Here is a 16,774-nt window from a genome sequence, read left to right on the forward strand (position 1 = left end):
AAAGTTGGATAAAAGCAAAACAATTCCACATAGTTTCCACAGGGGCCTATGTAGGCAAGTAAATGTTTAGGAATAGTCTGGACGGTTGTGCAAAAGCGTGTAAGCTCCGACGTCAGAGGAGAGCAGGATTGCAGGCCGCGGTGGGGAGAGCGTCATTGGGGCCTGCTGTCTGCAAGGAGGAACGTGGCAGCTGTGTGAGCAGACGTGGGGGTGGCAGTAGGGAGAGAGCAACAGGAGACACAACGGGGAGTGCCTGTGTGGGAGAGCTGAAGGAGGAGCCGGCTGGGTGGGGGCGGCTGCCCCTCCTTCGAGCGGAGCAGGCCCCAGGCACAGGAGCAGTGGTGGACTGGAGGGGAGCATCACTAGCCCTGATGAGGTCAAGGAGTGGGATGGCAGGGCCTCGCCTCTGTGCGTTCTGCTTCGATGGCTTTTCCCACAGTCTCCGAGTGGCTGCTGCAGCTCCGGACCTTGCACCTGGCCTCACAGCTGGTCCAGGGGAAGGGAGAGCCTTTCCTCCAGGAAGCAAACTGAATCCCCAGCCCACCTCTCACTGACCGGAATGGGATACGAGCCTTTCTGATGGCACTGGGCTGAGACCAGAGGTTCTCAGTGTGTGCACTTAAGGACCTCCTGGGAACTTGTTACAGACGCAAATTCTCTGACTCAGAAAGCGTGGGGCTGGGTCCCATCCCTGCTTTACCAGGCCCCCTGGGTGATCTGGAAGCAGGCTGCCCTTGGAGGAACCATCGGAGCCCAACCCGGGCCCACACCCAGGGGCAGAAGGGGCAGGCGGGGCAGGGCTGCTCCTCTCCAGGCCAGTCAGGCGTGATTGTGACAGAGGACAGTGACTTCTCCTGACTCAGCCCTGCTGACCTCCCCAGCTGACTGCCCGGGGCTGAGGCTGCTGGAAGGCAGACCCTCAGCCGCCCTGCCCGCTCCCCTCCCTGCTGTCTCAAACCGCACGGGGCTGGGTCTGGGCCTCTCCTGGCCGTGGGGGCCAGGGTTCTCAGCCCGCCCCCCTTTGAGCGACAGTGACCCCGGACTGCCCCTTTGGCCGGAGGGGCCCTGGACGCTGTGGTGGTCACCCCCTCCCCTCCCAGGCCCTGGCAAGCCCTCCTCGGCTCTGTCCTTACAGGGTCCCCCGTTCTGGGGCATTTCACAGAACTGGAACCCCACTGGCTGTGACCTCTCGTGGCTGCTCCCGTCACTCAGTGGTGTTCTCAGTCCCTCCGCGATGCCGCCTGTGTCCCACCATGGGAAAGGCCACCTGTGTCCAGCCTGTGTCCAGCCTCTGGCCATTGCGAGTGTCCGCGTGCTTCCAGCCGCGGGTGGCCTGTGGGTGGAGCTGCTGGGCGGGGGTGGCTCCTGGGGAGCTGACTGAGGAGCCACCAGGCTGTTTCCCGAAGCAGCCACACCCGCTAGGTTACCGCCAGCTCTGGGCGGGAGCTCGGACCTGGCCACACCAACACCCTTCCCTTCTGACCCACTCTCGGGAGCAAGGGGGCCCTGTCCTGAAGGAGGTGTGCCAGACGCGTCCTGGGAGGGCTTCCTCTGCCACCGCTCGCCTGGCCGCCGCCACGCTGCCCTGCCCTGGAGCTGAGTCTCTGCCTGGTGGCCTCCACCCCCTCGCAGCACCCCTGCCCCTGCCACGTCTCACTGGTGGGGGGCGGGGAGGGGCTGATATCACTGACAACAATACTGTGGCTGTCCCTTGTCACCAGGGCTCAAGGCCACTCCCCGTTCCTTTTCTTCTCAGACCCAGCTCTGGGCCCAGGGGGCTTTTGGCGTCAGCCCCCAGGTTGCTGGTCTCCGCCTGTCCTGTCTGTGGTCCCCAGGCCTTCCTCCTGGAGGGCCCGCTCGGGCCGCTTTGGTGGTGCTGCCCCCTGGTGTCTGCGCGCTGCTCCTCCAGGTCCCCCGGAACGTGTGGCCTTTGTCAGGAATGGACCTGGCATCCTCCCCAGACCCCAAGACCAGTGTCTAACTAACTCGGGGCACACCCTCGTGTCAGGCCAGCTTGGGCCAGGGACATGCATGACCTCAGTGTCCCCAGCAGCCCGGGCAGGTACTGTGGCCCTTCCGGGAAACGGTGAAGAGACATCTCCACGGAGCTGTCCTCCAGGCCCTGCTTCGGAGGGTGTGCGAGCACGCACCTGTGTCCAGCGCTCGGGGTTCTGTTGGGACATCCCATGGCCAGTGCTCTGCACTCCCTGGGCGTCACCCAGGAGGGCCTGCATGTGGGCTGCCCCAAGGCCCTTCCCTGCAGCCTCCCTTCCGAGGTCAGAAGGCTTCAGGCTGGGGGAACTGCAGCCCTTCTAGACCAACTGCGGACCACGGCACCCCAGAACCCCCAGGCCACGTCCCCCGCTGTTTGGCCTCTCCTGAGGGATGCATGCAGGGTGCCACCAGCAGGGCCAGGAGACTGGGGTGGGCTGAGGAGGGGCCGACCCCGTGCCCGACCAGGGCAGGAAGAAAGAGGACGTCTGGTCCGTGTGGGTGCTGAAATGTGGGGTGAGCCTGGCTGGGTTCCCGGCCAGCACCGAGCTCGCCACGCATGTGGCCGCCTGTCCCCCATGGTTCCTTGAGGAACAGGAAGGGGACAACTCAGGCCCAGGCCCTGTCCCAGGAGCCGACGGCAGGATGCTCCCCATCCCAGGGAGCCCACCCAGTCTGGACACACCTGAGGAGAGAGCCCAGGAGGGTAGGGTGTGGGCATGCACCCCAGGTGGGGGCCATGCTGTGGGGGCCTCTGGGCTCCCACCTCCAGCACTGACCGCGGGACTGCTGGGGGGACCTCCCCGCAGTGCCCCAGGGAGCGTTTTGCGGCAGGGCTGATGAACGCAGGAGGAGTGAGGCCCAGAGTGAGTGTGTGAGAGAGGGAGCAGGTAGGTGCGCGAGGAAAGGTCTCGTGCGCGGACACCTGGTCTGGTCACTAGCACTCGGCAAGCCCACGGCTCCCCAGAGAAGTTTCCGTGAACAACTTGAGTCAGATGGAAAGGTGAAGGGTCTGCGCTCAGTGAGTGAAGACAATGTCAGTGTTCTTCATCGAGGAGGGCAGCACGGCCAGGATGGGGTGCTGATGCGGGCTGGGCCCTGGCCCCCAGGCCAGCCCTTGCCCGCGTCCTCCCCCACTGCCCCATCCGGCTGGGATTCGGGCCCGCTGCCCTCTGCCTGCTGCCCGCAGGACTTGCCCTGGGTGCCCCCGCATCCAGCATGTGCCTGACCCACGGCATCGGGGAGCCCTAGCAGCACCCCAGCTAAGGTGGACGCAGCCTGCACACCGTGGACAGAGGATTGGTCGGTGTCTGAGTGTGGACACCGGAGCTGGCTGGGCCCTTCGCACAGAGCTTCTCCTTGTCCCCAGTGGTCACTGTCCCTCCTCATACACATTTTCTAATTTCATGCATCCCATGCCGTCACTGCAGACGCCCCCTGAGACCCCCTCCCAGGGAAGGAGACCCTCAGGTCACCCCTTCTGACCCTGGACCGGCGGCCCCGCCTGCCCGGGCTGCCGCCTCCAGACCCCGCCCCGCCAGGGCCCCGCCCACAGCCGGCCCCGCCCACGCAGCGGGCGTCCTGGGACCTTCCCATCACCAGGGTGGAGGCTGCCCCAGCACCGCGCGACTGGCCGCCTCAGGAGGCGTCCACGGGATCCCTCGCCCAGAGCTGGGGCCGCTCGTGCGGGTGAACCCCGGCCCACCTGCTGTCCTTCCCTCCTGTCTTGAAAACGCTGGTCCCAGGGCAGTACCGAGGCTCCAGGACCAGGCGGCTTGTGGCAGCTTCTCAGGCTGAAGCATGGAAGCGTGGAAAGACCCAGGAAGACACTGGGACATTTGTGCACCTGCCAGGGGCCCTCAGACAGCCTGGTCACCCTGGTGCCCAAGGGGCAGGCTCTGAGCTCCCCGAGGAAAGAGGACAGAAAGCGGTCGCCCCGGCAGGACACACTGGGCCGCAGCATCTGTGCGTCCCGATGGCCACTGGAGCCCACATGTGGCCGTGAGACAGAGAGGAGATGCAGACAGGCTCCCCAGAAGGGCTGTGTAAGGGAGGCAGAGACCGGAGGAGGGCTGGGGACGGCCGGCACCACCCGAGGCTGAGAGGAGAGCCAGGACAGGTCCTCCCCAGAGCCCCCCGAAGGAGCCAGCACTGCCCACACCTTGATCTTAGACTTCCAGCCCCAGAGCTGGGAGAGAACACGTCCCATTTCGAGCCCCCCGGCCTGTGCTAATTGGTTACAGCAGCCCCTGCAAAGCAGCGCACAGCACACTGTGGAAGGCTCATGGCGCCTGCCGCCAGCATGCGGCTGTCTCCCCAGCGCAGAGCACTCCAGACGGTTCCAAGAAGCCACGGCCCATCACTCGGAGAGCCCGGGGGCACACACCCCTCCAAGAGAGCCCTGGAGGAAAGCGTGTGCCCAAAGAGGTAAAGGACATCATTTCATCAGAAAAGAACTTGGGGCGCCTGGGTGGCTCAGTGGGTTGGGCCTCTGCCTTCGGCTCAGGTCATGGTCTCAGGGTCCTGGGATCGAGTCCCGCATCAGGCTCTCTGCTCAGCGGGGAGCCTGCTTCCCCCCCGCCCCCGCCTGCCTCTCTGCCTACTTGTGATCTCTGTCCAATAAATAAATAAGAAAGGAACCCGGGACTGGCGTGCATTTTGCATCTTTATTTCCAGGCTTATTTTCTAAATATATCTGGTCGGTGTCTCTCACAGCAAGAAAGGACAGTGGACGGCTGGCTGCCTTACAGACACGAGAATGTAACTCGGCACCGCGGCACCGTACCTGTGAAGGGCAGGTGCCTGGGGGCGCCTGGGCCCTCCGTGGGGCGTGCAGCCTGCCGGGCTCCTGCTTCAGAGGGCCTGAGCGGAGGTAGTGGGTCAGCCCCCGAAGCTGACCGGTGAGGTAGGTGTCACTGACCCTGTTACAGGCAGGAAAGCCACGCCGCCCGTGACCTGGCCGTGACGAGGCTGGCCAGGGCAGAGCCGGGACCCGAGTCCGGGCCTCGTGGCGGGCCTGGCTCCAGCCCCACCCGCGCTTTGCACCTTGCCGCGGGGCTGGAGGCCCGGGGCGTCACCTGCTCCCTCCCGATGCCCCTTGCCGAGTCCTCAGCGTCCGCTCCCCTGCCAGTGATGCCAGGGAGCCTTGATGTGGAGGGTTTCCAACTCTTCTCTGAGCCCCTTTGCCGGCCATGTCACCCTCCCTGGGGTGTCCACCAGCATCTCCGACCTGGGCACCCTCCAGGAAATACATTGGCCGCCCTGCTGGAAGCTCGCCTGTGGGGTCCACAGCAGCCTGCGGCCTCAGACCGGCTCAGCACAGAGCAGCCTGGGGCCCCTGGGGCTGGGCCGCTGCCCCCCACTCGCAGACCTCGGTGGTCTCCCCACAACCAGGCACTATGTGGAGGGCCCAGTTGGCAGGGGCATCTTGAGGCAGAACACAAAGGTCCCATGTTGTACAATCACAGTCATCCAAGCGGTGCTTGCAGAAGGGCATGGAAAATGAGGGTATCACAGTGCCATACCCAGGGCGTGGCACGGCCAGCTGCTGGCAGCACCGGGCAGGCCTGAGGCCTCTGCCAACGGCCCTGCTGTTTGCTAATAGCAGGGTGAGCCAGCGAGCTTGAGAGCTGAGGAAGAGGCCATCCTGCCTGCCATGTGCCGCCAGAGTACCCGCATGCGGCCACCTTCTGTGTGGGGCTCAGTGGGACAGCCTAGGGGTGCCAGGATCCAAGGGTCAGGGCTTATGGAGGGCATGGTTCCAGGAGCGAGAAAGTGGTGGCATGTTTTCCAGAGGGGACTTCACAGCCAGCACCGTGGACCCTGGTCGGCAAGTTCAGTGGGTGGGGAAACCACACCCCAGGCCCCCTGGCTCCCATGCCGGCCGCCCTGCCCTGCAGGACACCGGGCTCAGTGGGACTCTTCATCCAGCCTCTCCAAGGTGTCCAGTGATGAGCTCCATGTGGTCGGCCCAGACTCCAGGGGGTGGACGGCCCCGGGACACGTGTAGTCATTTGCGGGCAACGTGGGCAGCGACAGCTCCTCTGAGCCCTTCGAACATGTGTGCTTGGGGACGTCGGTGTTCGCGGAGCACTTTTTCCACCCCCTGTGGATTCTGGACACTTCTTGCCGTGAACAGTCCGTGGCCAGCACGTAGATGATGGGGTCGGCCACGCTGTTCACCGTGGACAGGCACAGGAACACCGCGGAGAGCTGGCAGAGCTTGACTTCGAAGTTGTGCGTGACGTCCAGCTGTCCCCTGTAGTAGGAATAGGCCACGGCTTTGGTGAGGAGCACCAGGTGGTACGGGGCGAAGCAGACCAGGAAGATGGTCACGACCGCGATGGCCGAGCGCTTCACCTTCGTCTTCTGGGCGTCGCTCAGGCCCGCGCTCTGCTTGATGCTCCTGAAGATGCACCTGTTGGTGAAGGCGATGACGGCGAGCGGGACGGCGAAGCCCAGGGCGAAGCGCAGGTAGTAGTACGCCACGACCTCGGTGTCCATCGACGCCTCGAAGCATGTCGGCTCCTCTCCCATTCTGAACACCGGGCTGTGGGCGAGCCCGACCAGCACAAAGACGGACACGGACACGAGGACGGCAGTGCGCTGCTGGCGGCGGCCGCGGCTCTCCAGCGCGTACACCACCGCCAGGAAGCGGTCGCAGGAGATGCAGCACAGGAAGAGAATGCTCACATACAGGTTGCAGAAGAAGATGTAGCCGGTCACCCTGCAGGCCCAGACACCCAGGGTCCAGCGGTGCTGGTTCTGGATGTAGACGGCCCAGAGCGGCAGCGTGCTGATGTACAGCAGCTCGCACAGTGCCAGGCCGAACAGGTAGACGGCCAGCACGTTGCCCTGTAGCACCTGCAGCAGCGTGAGCCCGGCCGTCACGCAGTTGGCCGGCAGCCCCATGGCGAACACTGCACTGTACACGCTCACCAGGAACACTCTGGTGTCCTCGAAGGACGCGTTACAGCTCGAGGTGTTCATGCTGGGAAGCCTGGTCACTGGCACGGGGCTGGTCGCGGTGCTGGCGTTTCCTGCGGGACAGAGACAAGCGTGAGGACAGGTGTCCCTGGGAACCCCCCGGGAGAGACGTCGTGGCACTAAGAAAGGGCGAGACTCGAGCTGGCTCCGGGCTGGACACACTGGGGGCACCGCTCCGAATGGGCTCCTTAAAAGGCCTCTCCCATCTCTGGTCTCCAACCGGACAGCGTCGTGAACGGATGCACGGGCTGGGGCCGGACCCCGTCCTTGCAGCGCCCCGAGGTCCCCTGCCGAGCACGGGTTCCCACAGGCGGGACGCTCCGCCCACCCCGCCCCTGCCTGGGCACGGCGCCGTCCTGACTAAAGCCTGCCTCGACTGTCGGTTACGGAGGAAACGACGAAGCGCCCCGTTGTGCTGATGGTGGGCACGCCCCCTCTTCCTTGAGGTTCTCCCAAGGTTGGCTTTCTCTGTCCTGACCCATGCCTGGTTGTGGCTGCAGAGGAACCGGCCCCGGGTCATCGTGTCCTGATGCTTTCATCCCTACGGCAGGCAGGATGGCCTCCCCCGAGAGCTGCCCAGGCTCAACCCAGAGCCCATGAACGGGGTCCCCTCGCCGGCTTCTGTGCAGGTCCGGCTACCCGGCCAACGGGGGCGAGGACGCAGCTGACAGAGCAAGAGGGGGGCGGTCTCGAATGACCCGGGGGCCCGAGGTAGGCACGGGGTCCTTGCGTCCAGGAGATGGGTGTGGAGGGACGGGACGGCTCCAGCAGCCACTGGACGCTTGGGAGAGGGAGGAAGGGGCCGCGAGCCCCGGGATGCAGCGGCTTCCGGAGCCCAGTCAGGGGAGCGGCTGCTGCCCCGGCCCCCCCGATGGAGCCCGTCTCCTGTGGCCCCCCCAGGACAATGACGACAGTGAGTTTGCACTTTGTAGCCTGTAAGCTTGTAGGAATTTGCCGTGGGAAGGAGGCCTCATTTCTAATAATGCTGTGAGTGCGAAGTCCGTTCTGCTGGAGGTAAACGAGCTCTCTTTGACGACTGTGCGTTCGGGGTGTTTTTCCCACGCTCCTACCTCCTCACGTCGGCATCCCCATGTTTCAGGCGCCACGCTTGCGAGAAGCTCCCGCTGGATTCAGAAACCGGACGGTCTGCGCTCTGTTCCGCTGCGGTCGTGCACACTGACACGGTTTTGCACCCCGCCCCCCGCCCCGCTGTGTGGCCCCATCTGCCCTTTTTGTTTCTATTCCCCTTCCGTCTTCTGCTACCGGCTGAACTATGCTCCCCACCCCTGGGAAAGATGCGGTGGAGACCTGCTCCCCACAGCTCAGAGCACCGCTGAGTGTGGAGCCAGTGTTTGCAGAGGCCGTCGGGTTACCAGGAGGTCATGCAGGACGGCCCAAAGCCTCCACACACAGGGACGCACACCGGGCAGACCCTGGGAGGGACGGGGACAGCGCGGCTGGAACCGAGCCTCTCTTCCGGACGAGCAGGCACACACTCCCTCTGGGTTTATTCAGGTCTTGAATCCTGACTCCCACCTCTGCTGGTGGGAAACGACCCTTTGGTCTGTGTGTCGTCTCGCAGGGACCACGGCGGAAACAGACCGTGCGCATTGGCGGTGTCTGGAGCTCGTCAGAGCCTGCGGCCTCCTGAGTGTGCGGGAGCCCCAGGCACAGTCCATCCGGTGCCATTCCGGCCCGGGCGTGGCGGGTCCTAAGTTTGTAGCCTCTTGTGTGGGCACCGTTGTCCACCCTGCGCGGGACGGGCCACACGGAGGGGCTCTGCTGGCTCCCCTCGCCCCCTCTGGCCTCAGGACCTCCTCCGCCTGTGGAGAAGGAGCGCAGGACGCCTTCTTCACCCGTTCCTGCGGCGGGTCCCCAAGGGTCTGCTTTAGTTTCAGTACACGGACACCTGTCCTGCAGCCTCTAAGGCCATGAGGAGCCGTCATCCATTGGTCTGACTTTGGAGCCTCTGCGTCTGAGAGCACATAAGTGCCACCATTGCACACAGACCCCCCGTTTGGCCCCTCAGGGCTCTGCTCCCTGTGCCAGCTGCGCGAGGCTCCTGGTCCCACCCGTCGGCGCTCGTGGCCTCCGGCCTGTCCTCGATCTGCTGATTCTCGCTGGAGTCACCATGCGATGCCATGAGGAGTCCAGGGCCCAGAGACGGTCGGCACTCTGCAGTTCCAGCAACCCTGACATCCCGGGGACCCAAGGGGCCCCGTCCGTGCACTGTCTCGAGCACGGAGCCAGCCCAACACCCACGGGGGAGACCAGCTGTCACGGGGCCCTGCCGCTGGGTGGCCTGGGCTTTGAGGTCCTTCGTAGCGGGAGCGTGTTGAGGCCGGCTGACAGGCCAAATGGGGGCCCAGGGGAGTGCCCCCTGCCATGTCCCGTCCAGGCCCGGTCACAGGGCTCCTCAAGGCCCTGCTCTAGTGCCCCTTTGTCATGGAGGACCCTGGAGGAAGGTGCAACCTGATACCCTCCTGCCAATCATCATCCCATCCAACCCCACGGTCGCGCTGCCGGAGCCCGAGGTTGGTCCTCACCTGTCCTCCCTCACAGGTGCTCCGGAGGGGCAGGGGACATGGTGGGTGGGTGAGTCATGAGGACATAGTGCTGTGCTGTGGGGGTGACCACGGCACTAAGGGTCGGGACATGGCCATGACTCACACGCTCTCTGGGGACCCGTCACAGGGAACAAAGCTGTCACATCCCAGCCACGTCCCACTCCTGCCCAGCCTGCCCTCCTGGGCCCCTGACCACCTGACCTGCACCCAGAGCCTCCCTGGACCCTCTCCTCCCACCCTGCCCTCCTCTGGAACCCGTCATGGAGATGAACGTCTGTGGCCTTCGTGCGGACATGTGCTTCCCAGATTCTGGGCTCCTGGACCCCACCTTCCCCCCCCGCAGTGTGCTCATGCTCCTGAGGTCAGCGGGGAGCCGTGGACGGCCGCCAGCCCAACACCAACGCAGGCCGATGGCTTCTGTGGCTGCGGCAGCCCCCTCCACGGTCCGGCTGGCCTCAGGGACAGCGCAGAAGGTGGCTAGTGCTTCTCTAGCCTGGCGGCCCCGGAGCCACTGCACCGTGGCCTCTCCCTGCAGACATCCAGGCAGTCAGGAAAGCAGCACATCCCAAATGCTGACCTGGCCGTGGGGGTCTGGCCAGGGCTCCTGCGGGCGCGCACACGCCTTGAGGGGGCCTCCGCGGCCTGGCCGGGCAGGGCCACTGAGGCAGGGCGCAGCGTTTTCCCTGCTGGGGCTTCATCCTCAGGCCTCCCACAGTGCACCCCTGAGTGACAGGGTCAGTTAGCCTCCCGGCGGGCCCCAACGCCCCATCCCTCCACTCACTCGCCTCCCCCGGTGCTTTCCTTCTGGTAAAACACACATGATGGAAAAGTTACCGTCTTTGCGTTTTCACGCGGGCAGCTCAGGGCCGTCCTGACATTCCTGTTGCCGAGCAGCTGCCCCTGCTGTCCCTCCACAGGACGCTTGTCATCCTGTGAGACCGACGCCCCGTCCCCATGAGGCGGGGGCTCCTCTCTGTGCACTGCCGCCTGCCCCCCATGCTCCAGATGTCCCCCACGTGGGTGTTGTTGGGCCCGGATTCTCTCCCTCAGACCACGTCCTCGAGGGCCTCCCACGCCCCAGCCGGCGCAGATGAGTCACAGCCGCGTGTGGGCTGGAGCCGTTCGCTCCTGCGTCGGTCCGCGGAGGGGCAGCAGGCGGTCCCCACGAGCCGTGCCGCGGTCCGCCCTTCCCGCTGCCCTGGCCGTGGGCGTGGAGCGCCGCCTCGACACCCTACTTTCACTTCTTTCGGGTAAACGCCCAGAAGTGGAACTGCCGTATCACAGGGAAGTTCTATTTTCAGCTTTTTGAGGAACCGCCGAGTGGCCTTCCCCAGCGGCCACTGGCCCTGCGCTCCCGCCAGCAGCGCTCGGGGTCCAGTTCCTCCCCAGCCTCCCCAGCGCAGCGTCTGGGCTTGTAGGAGTCACCGACGTGATGCAGGCGGGTGGCCGCGCGGCCGGCTTCCCTGGGCCCTCCCTGCCTAAGGCCCTGGACAGGTGCAGCCGCCCCCACGTCCCCACGTGCAGGTGAGGTGCTGGCGCTCGGGGGCGTGAGCACGGTCAGGCCGCTTGTGCCTTCTTCCCCCAAGACTGGAGCAGCAGCGGCTGGCGGGTGGAGGCGCACAGGGAGAAGGCGGCCCTGCCGCCGCGTTTCTCAGGCCAGAGAGAGAGGGCGCCCCGTCTTTGCTGGAGCTCCCCCGCAGGTCCACACCGGGAACCCTGACCTCAGGGAAAAGAGCTCCCTGGTGGGGGCGGACGAAACCCCAGGAGACGGGGTGAGCCAGCCCTGGGGCTCTGCTCTGCTCCAGAAACAGGCATGCTCGGAGGCCCCATGGCCCTCAGTCCTGGTCCTGGTGTTTTCCTGGCACCTCGGAAGAATAAAAACCTCCGGATGTCCCGGCGGAGGGCCTGCCCTTCCCTGGTTAGGAGGTGGCTCTTATTTCAGTAGACCTGTTTTTGCACGCTACGTTTTGAAGTAAGTATCCCCGTTTGAGGCAAAGCACGGAAACTCTCACAGGCTCCCTCCCGAATGTTTAAAGTCTAAGGAGACGCGACGGGAGGCTCTCACCTGGCGTGTGTGAGGGTTCAGGAATCATGGTGGCTCCAGCAGGCTCTCTAGTGCCCGTCGTGCATCTCATCGAGCCTACTGAGAAGTTTGCTCTGAGAGTTCAAAATGATCTGGAGAAAGAGGAGGGAAAATGACTTTGGGGAAATCAGATTAAACCACAAATTAAGTCATTCAACAGATGCTTAGTGAGCAATCACTCTATGCCAAATCTTGTATTTATCCTATGGGATACAACAGCAGGTCCTTAATATGTAAAGAACATTTACAAATCAATAAAAATAGGAAGTTTCAAAGCCAATAAGCAGATAATTCACAAAAGAAATAAAAACAACTCCAAAAATCCCCCCCAAAAAAATGCTCAACACCGCTTGTAATCAAAGAAGCATGCACATAGACATCAAAACGGTAATCTTTTCTTGCCGGTGAGGTTGGCAAAAATAAAGAACCTTGATTCTTAGTGTTAGTGAAAGTGAGGAAGTGGGTGCCCTTTCCTGTGTTGACGGGACCATCAATGGGCACAAACATGTTGGGGCACAATTTTGCAATGTGCTTCCCAAATCCTCAATGTGTTTAACTTTGATCACATAAAATCCTCTCCAGGAATTTTTCCTGGTGACATAATGAGCCAAGACATGACGTGCGTGTGACCTGGAAGTGCGTCAGAGCACATCGCCTGTGGAGACAGGACCAGGGCCCCCAGGACAGCACCCACAGTGCCTGCAGAGCACGGAGTGGGGGCCGGTCTTCAGGCACTGCGGGCCCTGGCGGGTGGGGGCGGCGTCCAGGGTGCCGGCTGCCTTCCCTCACAGAGTCGTCTCTAAACCAGCTCTGTCCTTGTCAGCCCGAGAGTCCAGCGGGAGGCACGCACTCTACACCGTTCCTCTGACCGGCCAGACAGCACACCCAGAGCCCCCGGGCCACTGGCTCCTGCTCTGTGAGCACGGGCTGGGCCCAAGGGGCTCCCGCGCTGGTTCCTCCCCACCCCGGGCCACCTGCTCAGGGGGAGACGCCCATGGGGAACCGACAGCTGCGCACCAAGAGTAGATAAGCCACCGAGCCCCCCTTGTGCCTGTTTTTCCGGCAACTACCGTGGCCGGGATGCGTGTCTAAAGCCACAGAAAGCTTGGTGACTTCGCAGGGATTTCAGGTTGTACCTGGAAAATCCAGACAAAGGGAGACTAGAAACAGTTGTTCCCCAAGTGGTCTTAACCTTCTCAGGCTGATGGTCCCAGATAGGCCAGCAGGACCGGGCCCAGAGGGTCACTGGGCCTTGCCTGTCCCGCCTCAGGTCTCAGATCGGCCCCCCAACCACCTGCACTGGGAAGCGGAGCGGCCCCTGGGGGCTCTCTGCCTGAGGTCTGTGGCCTGGTCCCGGAGGACCACGGGCGGGAGTCTGCCCTTCAAAGAGATGGGCCCGATGCTCCCGGCTGTCAGGCAGCAGCACCTGCGAGGTGCCCGCCCCAGAGCAGAGACCCAGTGGCGGGCGGCCACTGAGAGGGGCCCCCCAGGGAGGAGTGGCTGGGAGGCACCCAGGGGCTTGTGAGCCGCAGGAGCCGGGGACGGACATACCAAGCTTGCCCCAGGGTGGGATTTCCTTCCTCAGACGGGTGAGCTGCCTGGGCCAGGGGCGCGGGGAGGTCGGCAGTGTTCTGGAAGCTGGGGGCTGAGCGCTGCCCCGGGGGCTGCACCGCCCACTCACATGGGAGCAGAGTCGGCTTGGTGCCTCTGGAAGCCACTTCTGCACGCAGCAGAGGAAGCGGTGGCACAACAGAAAATGTGTGTTCTCCTCCCGCGCGAGGACCGTGGGCAGACGGGCCCTCTCACGGGCTGCCTGAGGCCCCAGGGGCCCGCACTCTGGGGGCACATACAGGTCAGGGCTGAGTGGGGCTCCTGGAGGGGATTCGGGACCTGCTCATGTGCCAGGTGCCAGTGTCCAGGTCTGGGGCCAGCCTGGCTGGACAGAAGGGACGGGGACAGGGAGGGACAACCCCGAAAGAGCCTTAGGGCCAGCACCAGGCCCAGGCCAGACAGCTGGGTGTGGGGGTGGCCCGAGAGAGGGGTCCTAGCCCTGCAGGATGTTCTGACTTCGAGCACCGCTGACCCACCGCCGCCGCCTAACTGTCTAGCTGCCCGTGCCTTGCTCCCCAGAGCCTGTCCTGTTCCCCGCCCGAGGGATGCGCAGCTTCTGACCTTCGCCCGTGGGCCTCCTTCCTGGACCTGTTTCCTGTCTCCCCTGCCCACCGCCCGACTGCCCCTACCTTCTCATACTTCCTGTGTTCCCCAGCCCTCCGAGACGAGCAGGCCCCAGAGCGGCCCAGGGTTAGGGTTAGGGCCCTTGCGCCATCCTGCGGCTAGAATGCGGGACGGCCCAGGCCCAGGTGCTGACCTCAGTGCCCAGAACGGTTGGGGTGGCGGTACTCTGTTCCCTCCCAGTGTCCCTGCCCCAAAGCAGCTTGGCTCTTCCCTGGGCCAGTCCCGATGGTGAGTTGGGGGACAAGGGCTATGGGGGGCAGCCCCTGTGCTACCCCAGGCCAGCGGCGGGCCGTCCTGGGGATCCACAGAGACGGGTCTCCACAGCAGGGCAGGTAGAATGACAGACCCCATGGGACGGCCCGACTCAGCGGTTGGCTGCTCCCAAGGGAGGGACAAGCCAACCACAGCTGCAACGCCAGCCTGGGCCTGACCCCCGGGAGGCCCTGTGCTCGGGCTGCGCTCGGGCTGTGCTCTGCGGGAGCTGCGGTAGCCACAGAGTGATGGGGTGGGTGGGCCCAGGCCATCCCAAGGTCTCCCTCCCCCTGCCCCTGGTCCCCTGCCAGCCCTGGACACACGTGCCTCGACATCCCCGGGAGCCCGTGAACCCCGCGTCCTCCTGGCCAGACCACACCTCTCCGCCTCCAGCTGCACCAGGTCCCCCTGCCCCGTCTCATCTCGCGGGTCCCAGCGTGCCTCCCCCCGCGAGCCCACGAGCCGGGGGCCGGCTCACAGTGCTGCTGGATGGGCCCACTGTCCCCGGAGAGGAGCCCTGCCTTCATGGCCTCTGTCCCCCGCACCGCGCCCTGGATTTGCAGCCCGGCCCTCGAGCCTTTCAAGATACATTCTTTACCTTGTGTTGCGCGGCTTTTCGAGCAGAGCCGGAGGCACGGGCGTCTCACCCTGCTTCGGCTCTTTGACGTTCGTGCCAGCGGCGTCCCCTCCTGACCGTTGTTGAAACCCCCAGGGCCGGGACCGTCTGTACCACGTACCACGGTGGGACGTTCTGGGTTCTTCCAAGTTCCCCACATCCTACACCCAATCCTTGATTCCCTCCCTTCCTTCCTTCCTTCCTTCCTTCCTTCCTTCCTTCCTTTCAGGATTTTATTTGTTTGACAGAGAGACGGAGCACAAGGAGGGGGAACAGCGGAGGGGGAAGCAGGCCCCCAGCCGGGCAGGGAACCCGACGTGGGACTCGATCCCAGGACTCTGGGATCATGACCCAAAGCAGACGCTTCACCGAGGAGCCCCCCGGGCGCCCCCTTGACTCCATATCTGTGTTCGTGTTTGGGGTAAACGCTGGGGACGGAGTTGCCAAGTCGTCGGCCCCAAAGGCACACCATGCACATGGGCTCCCCACTTCTCTTCTTCCCATTCGGGTAGATTTTTTTAGTAATTTCTGCGCCCAGCATGGGGCTTGATCCCACGTCAGCCAGGCGACCCCGCCCCAGAGATTTCTAAAAGATTTCTAAAGTCTCATTTGCGTTTCTTCTGTTGGTAATGAGGCTGACATCCCGCGCCCTGTCCATCCTCACCTGTCCTGTCCCCCCGCCTGAGGTGACTCTGCGTCTGCCCTCCACCTGGCCGGTCCCCTAAAACATCACCTCGTCACCCTCCTGAGCACAGACAAGCCAGAAAGAACAGTGTAGCCCGACTCCCTGCCCTCGGTGGCCAGCCCACCCTTCTCGGCAGACACGGGAACACCCTGCTGGCCCACGCCCCGCACCAGAAAGCGTCCTGAGAGGGCTGCCGGCTACCCAGCCCCAGGACCATGTCCTGTGACCAGGCCGGCCATGCCCCCGGCAGAGACCTCACTGTCCCTCCTGTCCTTCCTCTTGGCCACGTGCCCTCGGGCCAGGCAGCCCCTGGAGGCAAGGGAGCCTCGTACATCCCCCCACCCCCCACCCCCCGAGAACCTGCCACAACCCTGCCGCACCCAGAAGGCTCCAGGGACAAACAGGCCCCTGAACTCTCTCTGGCCCCAGGGGCCACGGCCATGGTGAGAACGTCACGGCGGGGCATCTCAGGCTGGCAGAGACCTCAGGGTGCAGACAGAAGCTGCCGTCCCTGTCACCCCCACTCCCTTCTGCCCTCCCCCATCGGTACACACGGGTGCCCCTGGCTTCTCTCCCAGGGAAGGACCCCAGACTGAGACCCCAATCAAGTCCCCACGTTTACGCCAACCAATCGCCTTTGCTTTTAGACCCCACCTGTCACTACACTGCCCCCCCACCCCACTGCCCCCCAGCACGTGGAGCCCATGACTTACTCAGGGAGGCAAACCTCACACTCACGCTCTGTAGGCCCAGCTGAGAACTTTCCGGAAGTAGCAGGGTCCTACTTCTTCCTTTCCAACTCCCCCACCATAAACTGTCATGGGTTTGGCCGAGGTGCCATCTAGCTGATGCCTCGGAACTTTCCCGGGGCAGATGCAGGAAACACCGGTGCAGACACACTTCTCCTCGGGGCTGTGCCGACACGCAGAGACACTCCTCCCAGCTAGGGCGGGACGGACGGGGGCCCGGCTCAAGCGAGCTGCCGGTGCCAAGTCCTCCAGACGTGATGGGGTGGGGCACGGGGAGGGACCCTCGGAGAGGAGTTCCAGCTCGGGCTCTGCTCACGGTGGCCCCAAGACAACTCCTGTCCCAGCACCCCTCCCTGTTCGTCCTGCCCCCGGGACAGCCCCAGCCATGTCACGTGGTACCTGCCCTCTCCGCTTCTGTCCTGGCGTGGGGTCCCACCAGCGGAAAGGGGCCAACACATTCTGTCCTTGGCTCCAGCCCTGGCCCTCTAGAGCTGATCGCAGCCGTGCCCAGGGACTCTGCAGGGACTCTGAGGGGGGTTTCTCTGGGAGGGGCCGCATGGGTTCCCCGGGACACAGCATCCCTCACCAAGGCACTGCCCAGTCCTGGCA

At 64.2% G+C, this 16,774-nt stretch overlaps 1 protein-coding gene across 1 annotated transcript; it reads right to left on the minus strand.

Annotated features, from left to right (window-relative positions):
- Positions 1-5,435: 5,435 nt before the first annotated feature.
- On the minus strand, positions 5,436-16,255 carry LOC111148664 (G protein-coupled receptor 132). Its single transcript, XM_022505431.1, has 3 exons — positions 16,130-16,255; positions 11,611-11,720; positions 5,436-7,031 (listed from the first exon to the last, which is right to left on the minus strand). Exons 2-3 carry the CDS (start codon positions 11,678-11,680, stop codon positions 5,902-5,904), a joined length of 1,200 nt encoding a protein of 399 aa, XP_022361139.1. The 5' UTR covers positions 11,681-11,720; positions 16,130-16,255; the 3' UTR covers positions 5,436-5,901.
- Positions 16,256-16,774: the final 519 nt, after the last annotated feature.

Source organism: Enhydra lutris, unplaced genomic scaffold (assembly GCF_002288905.1).
Source record: "Enhydra lutris kenyoni isolate GAN:26980312 unplaced genomic scaffold, ASM228890v2 scaffoldscaffold20, whole genome shotgun sequence".
Lineage (NCBI taxonomy): Eukaryota > Metazoa > Chordata > Mammalia > Carnivora > Mustelidae > Enhydra > Enhydra lutris.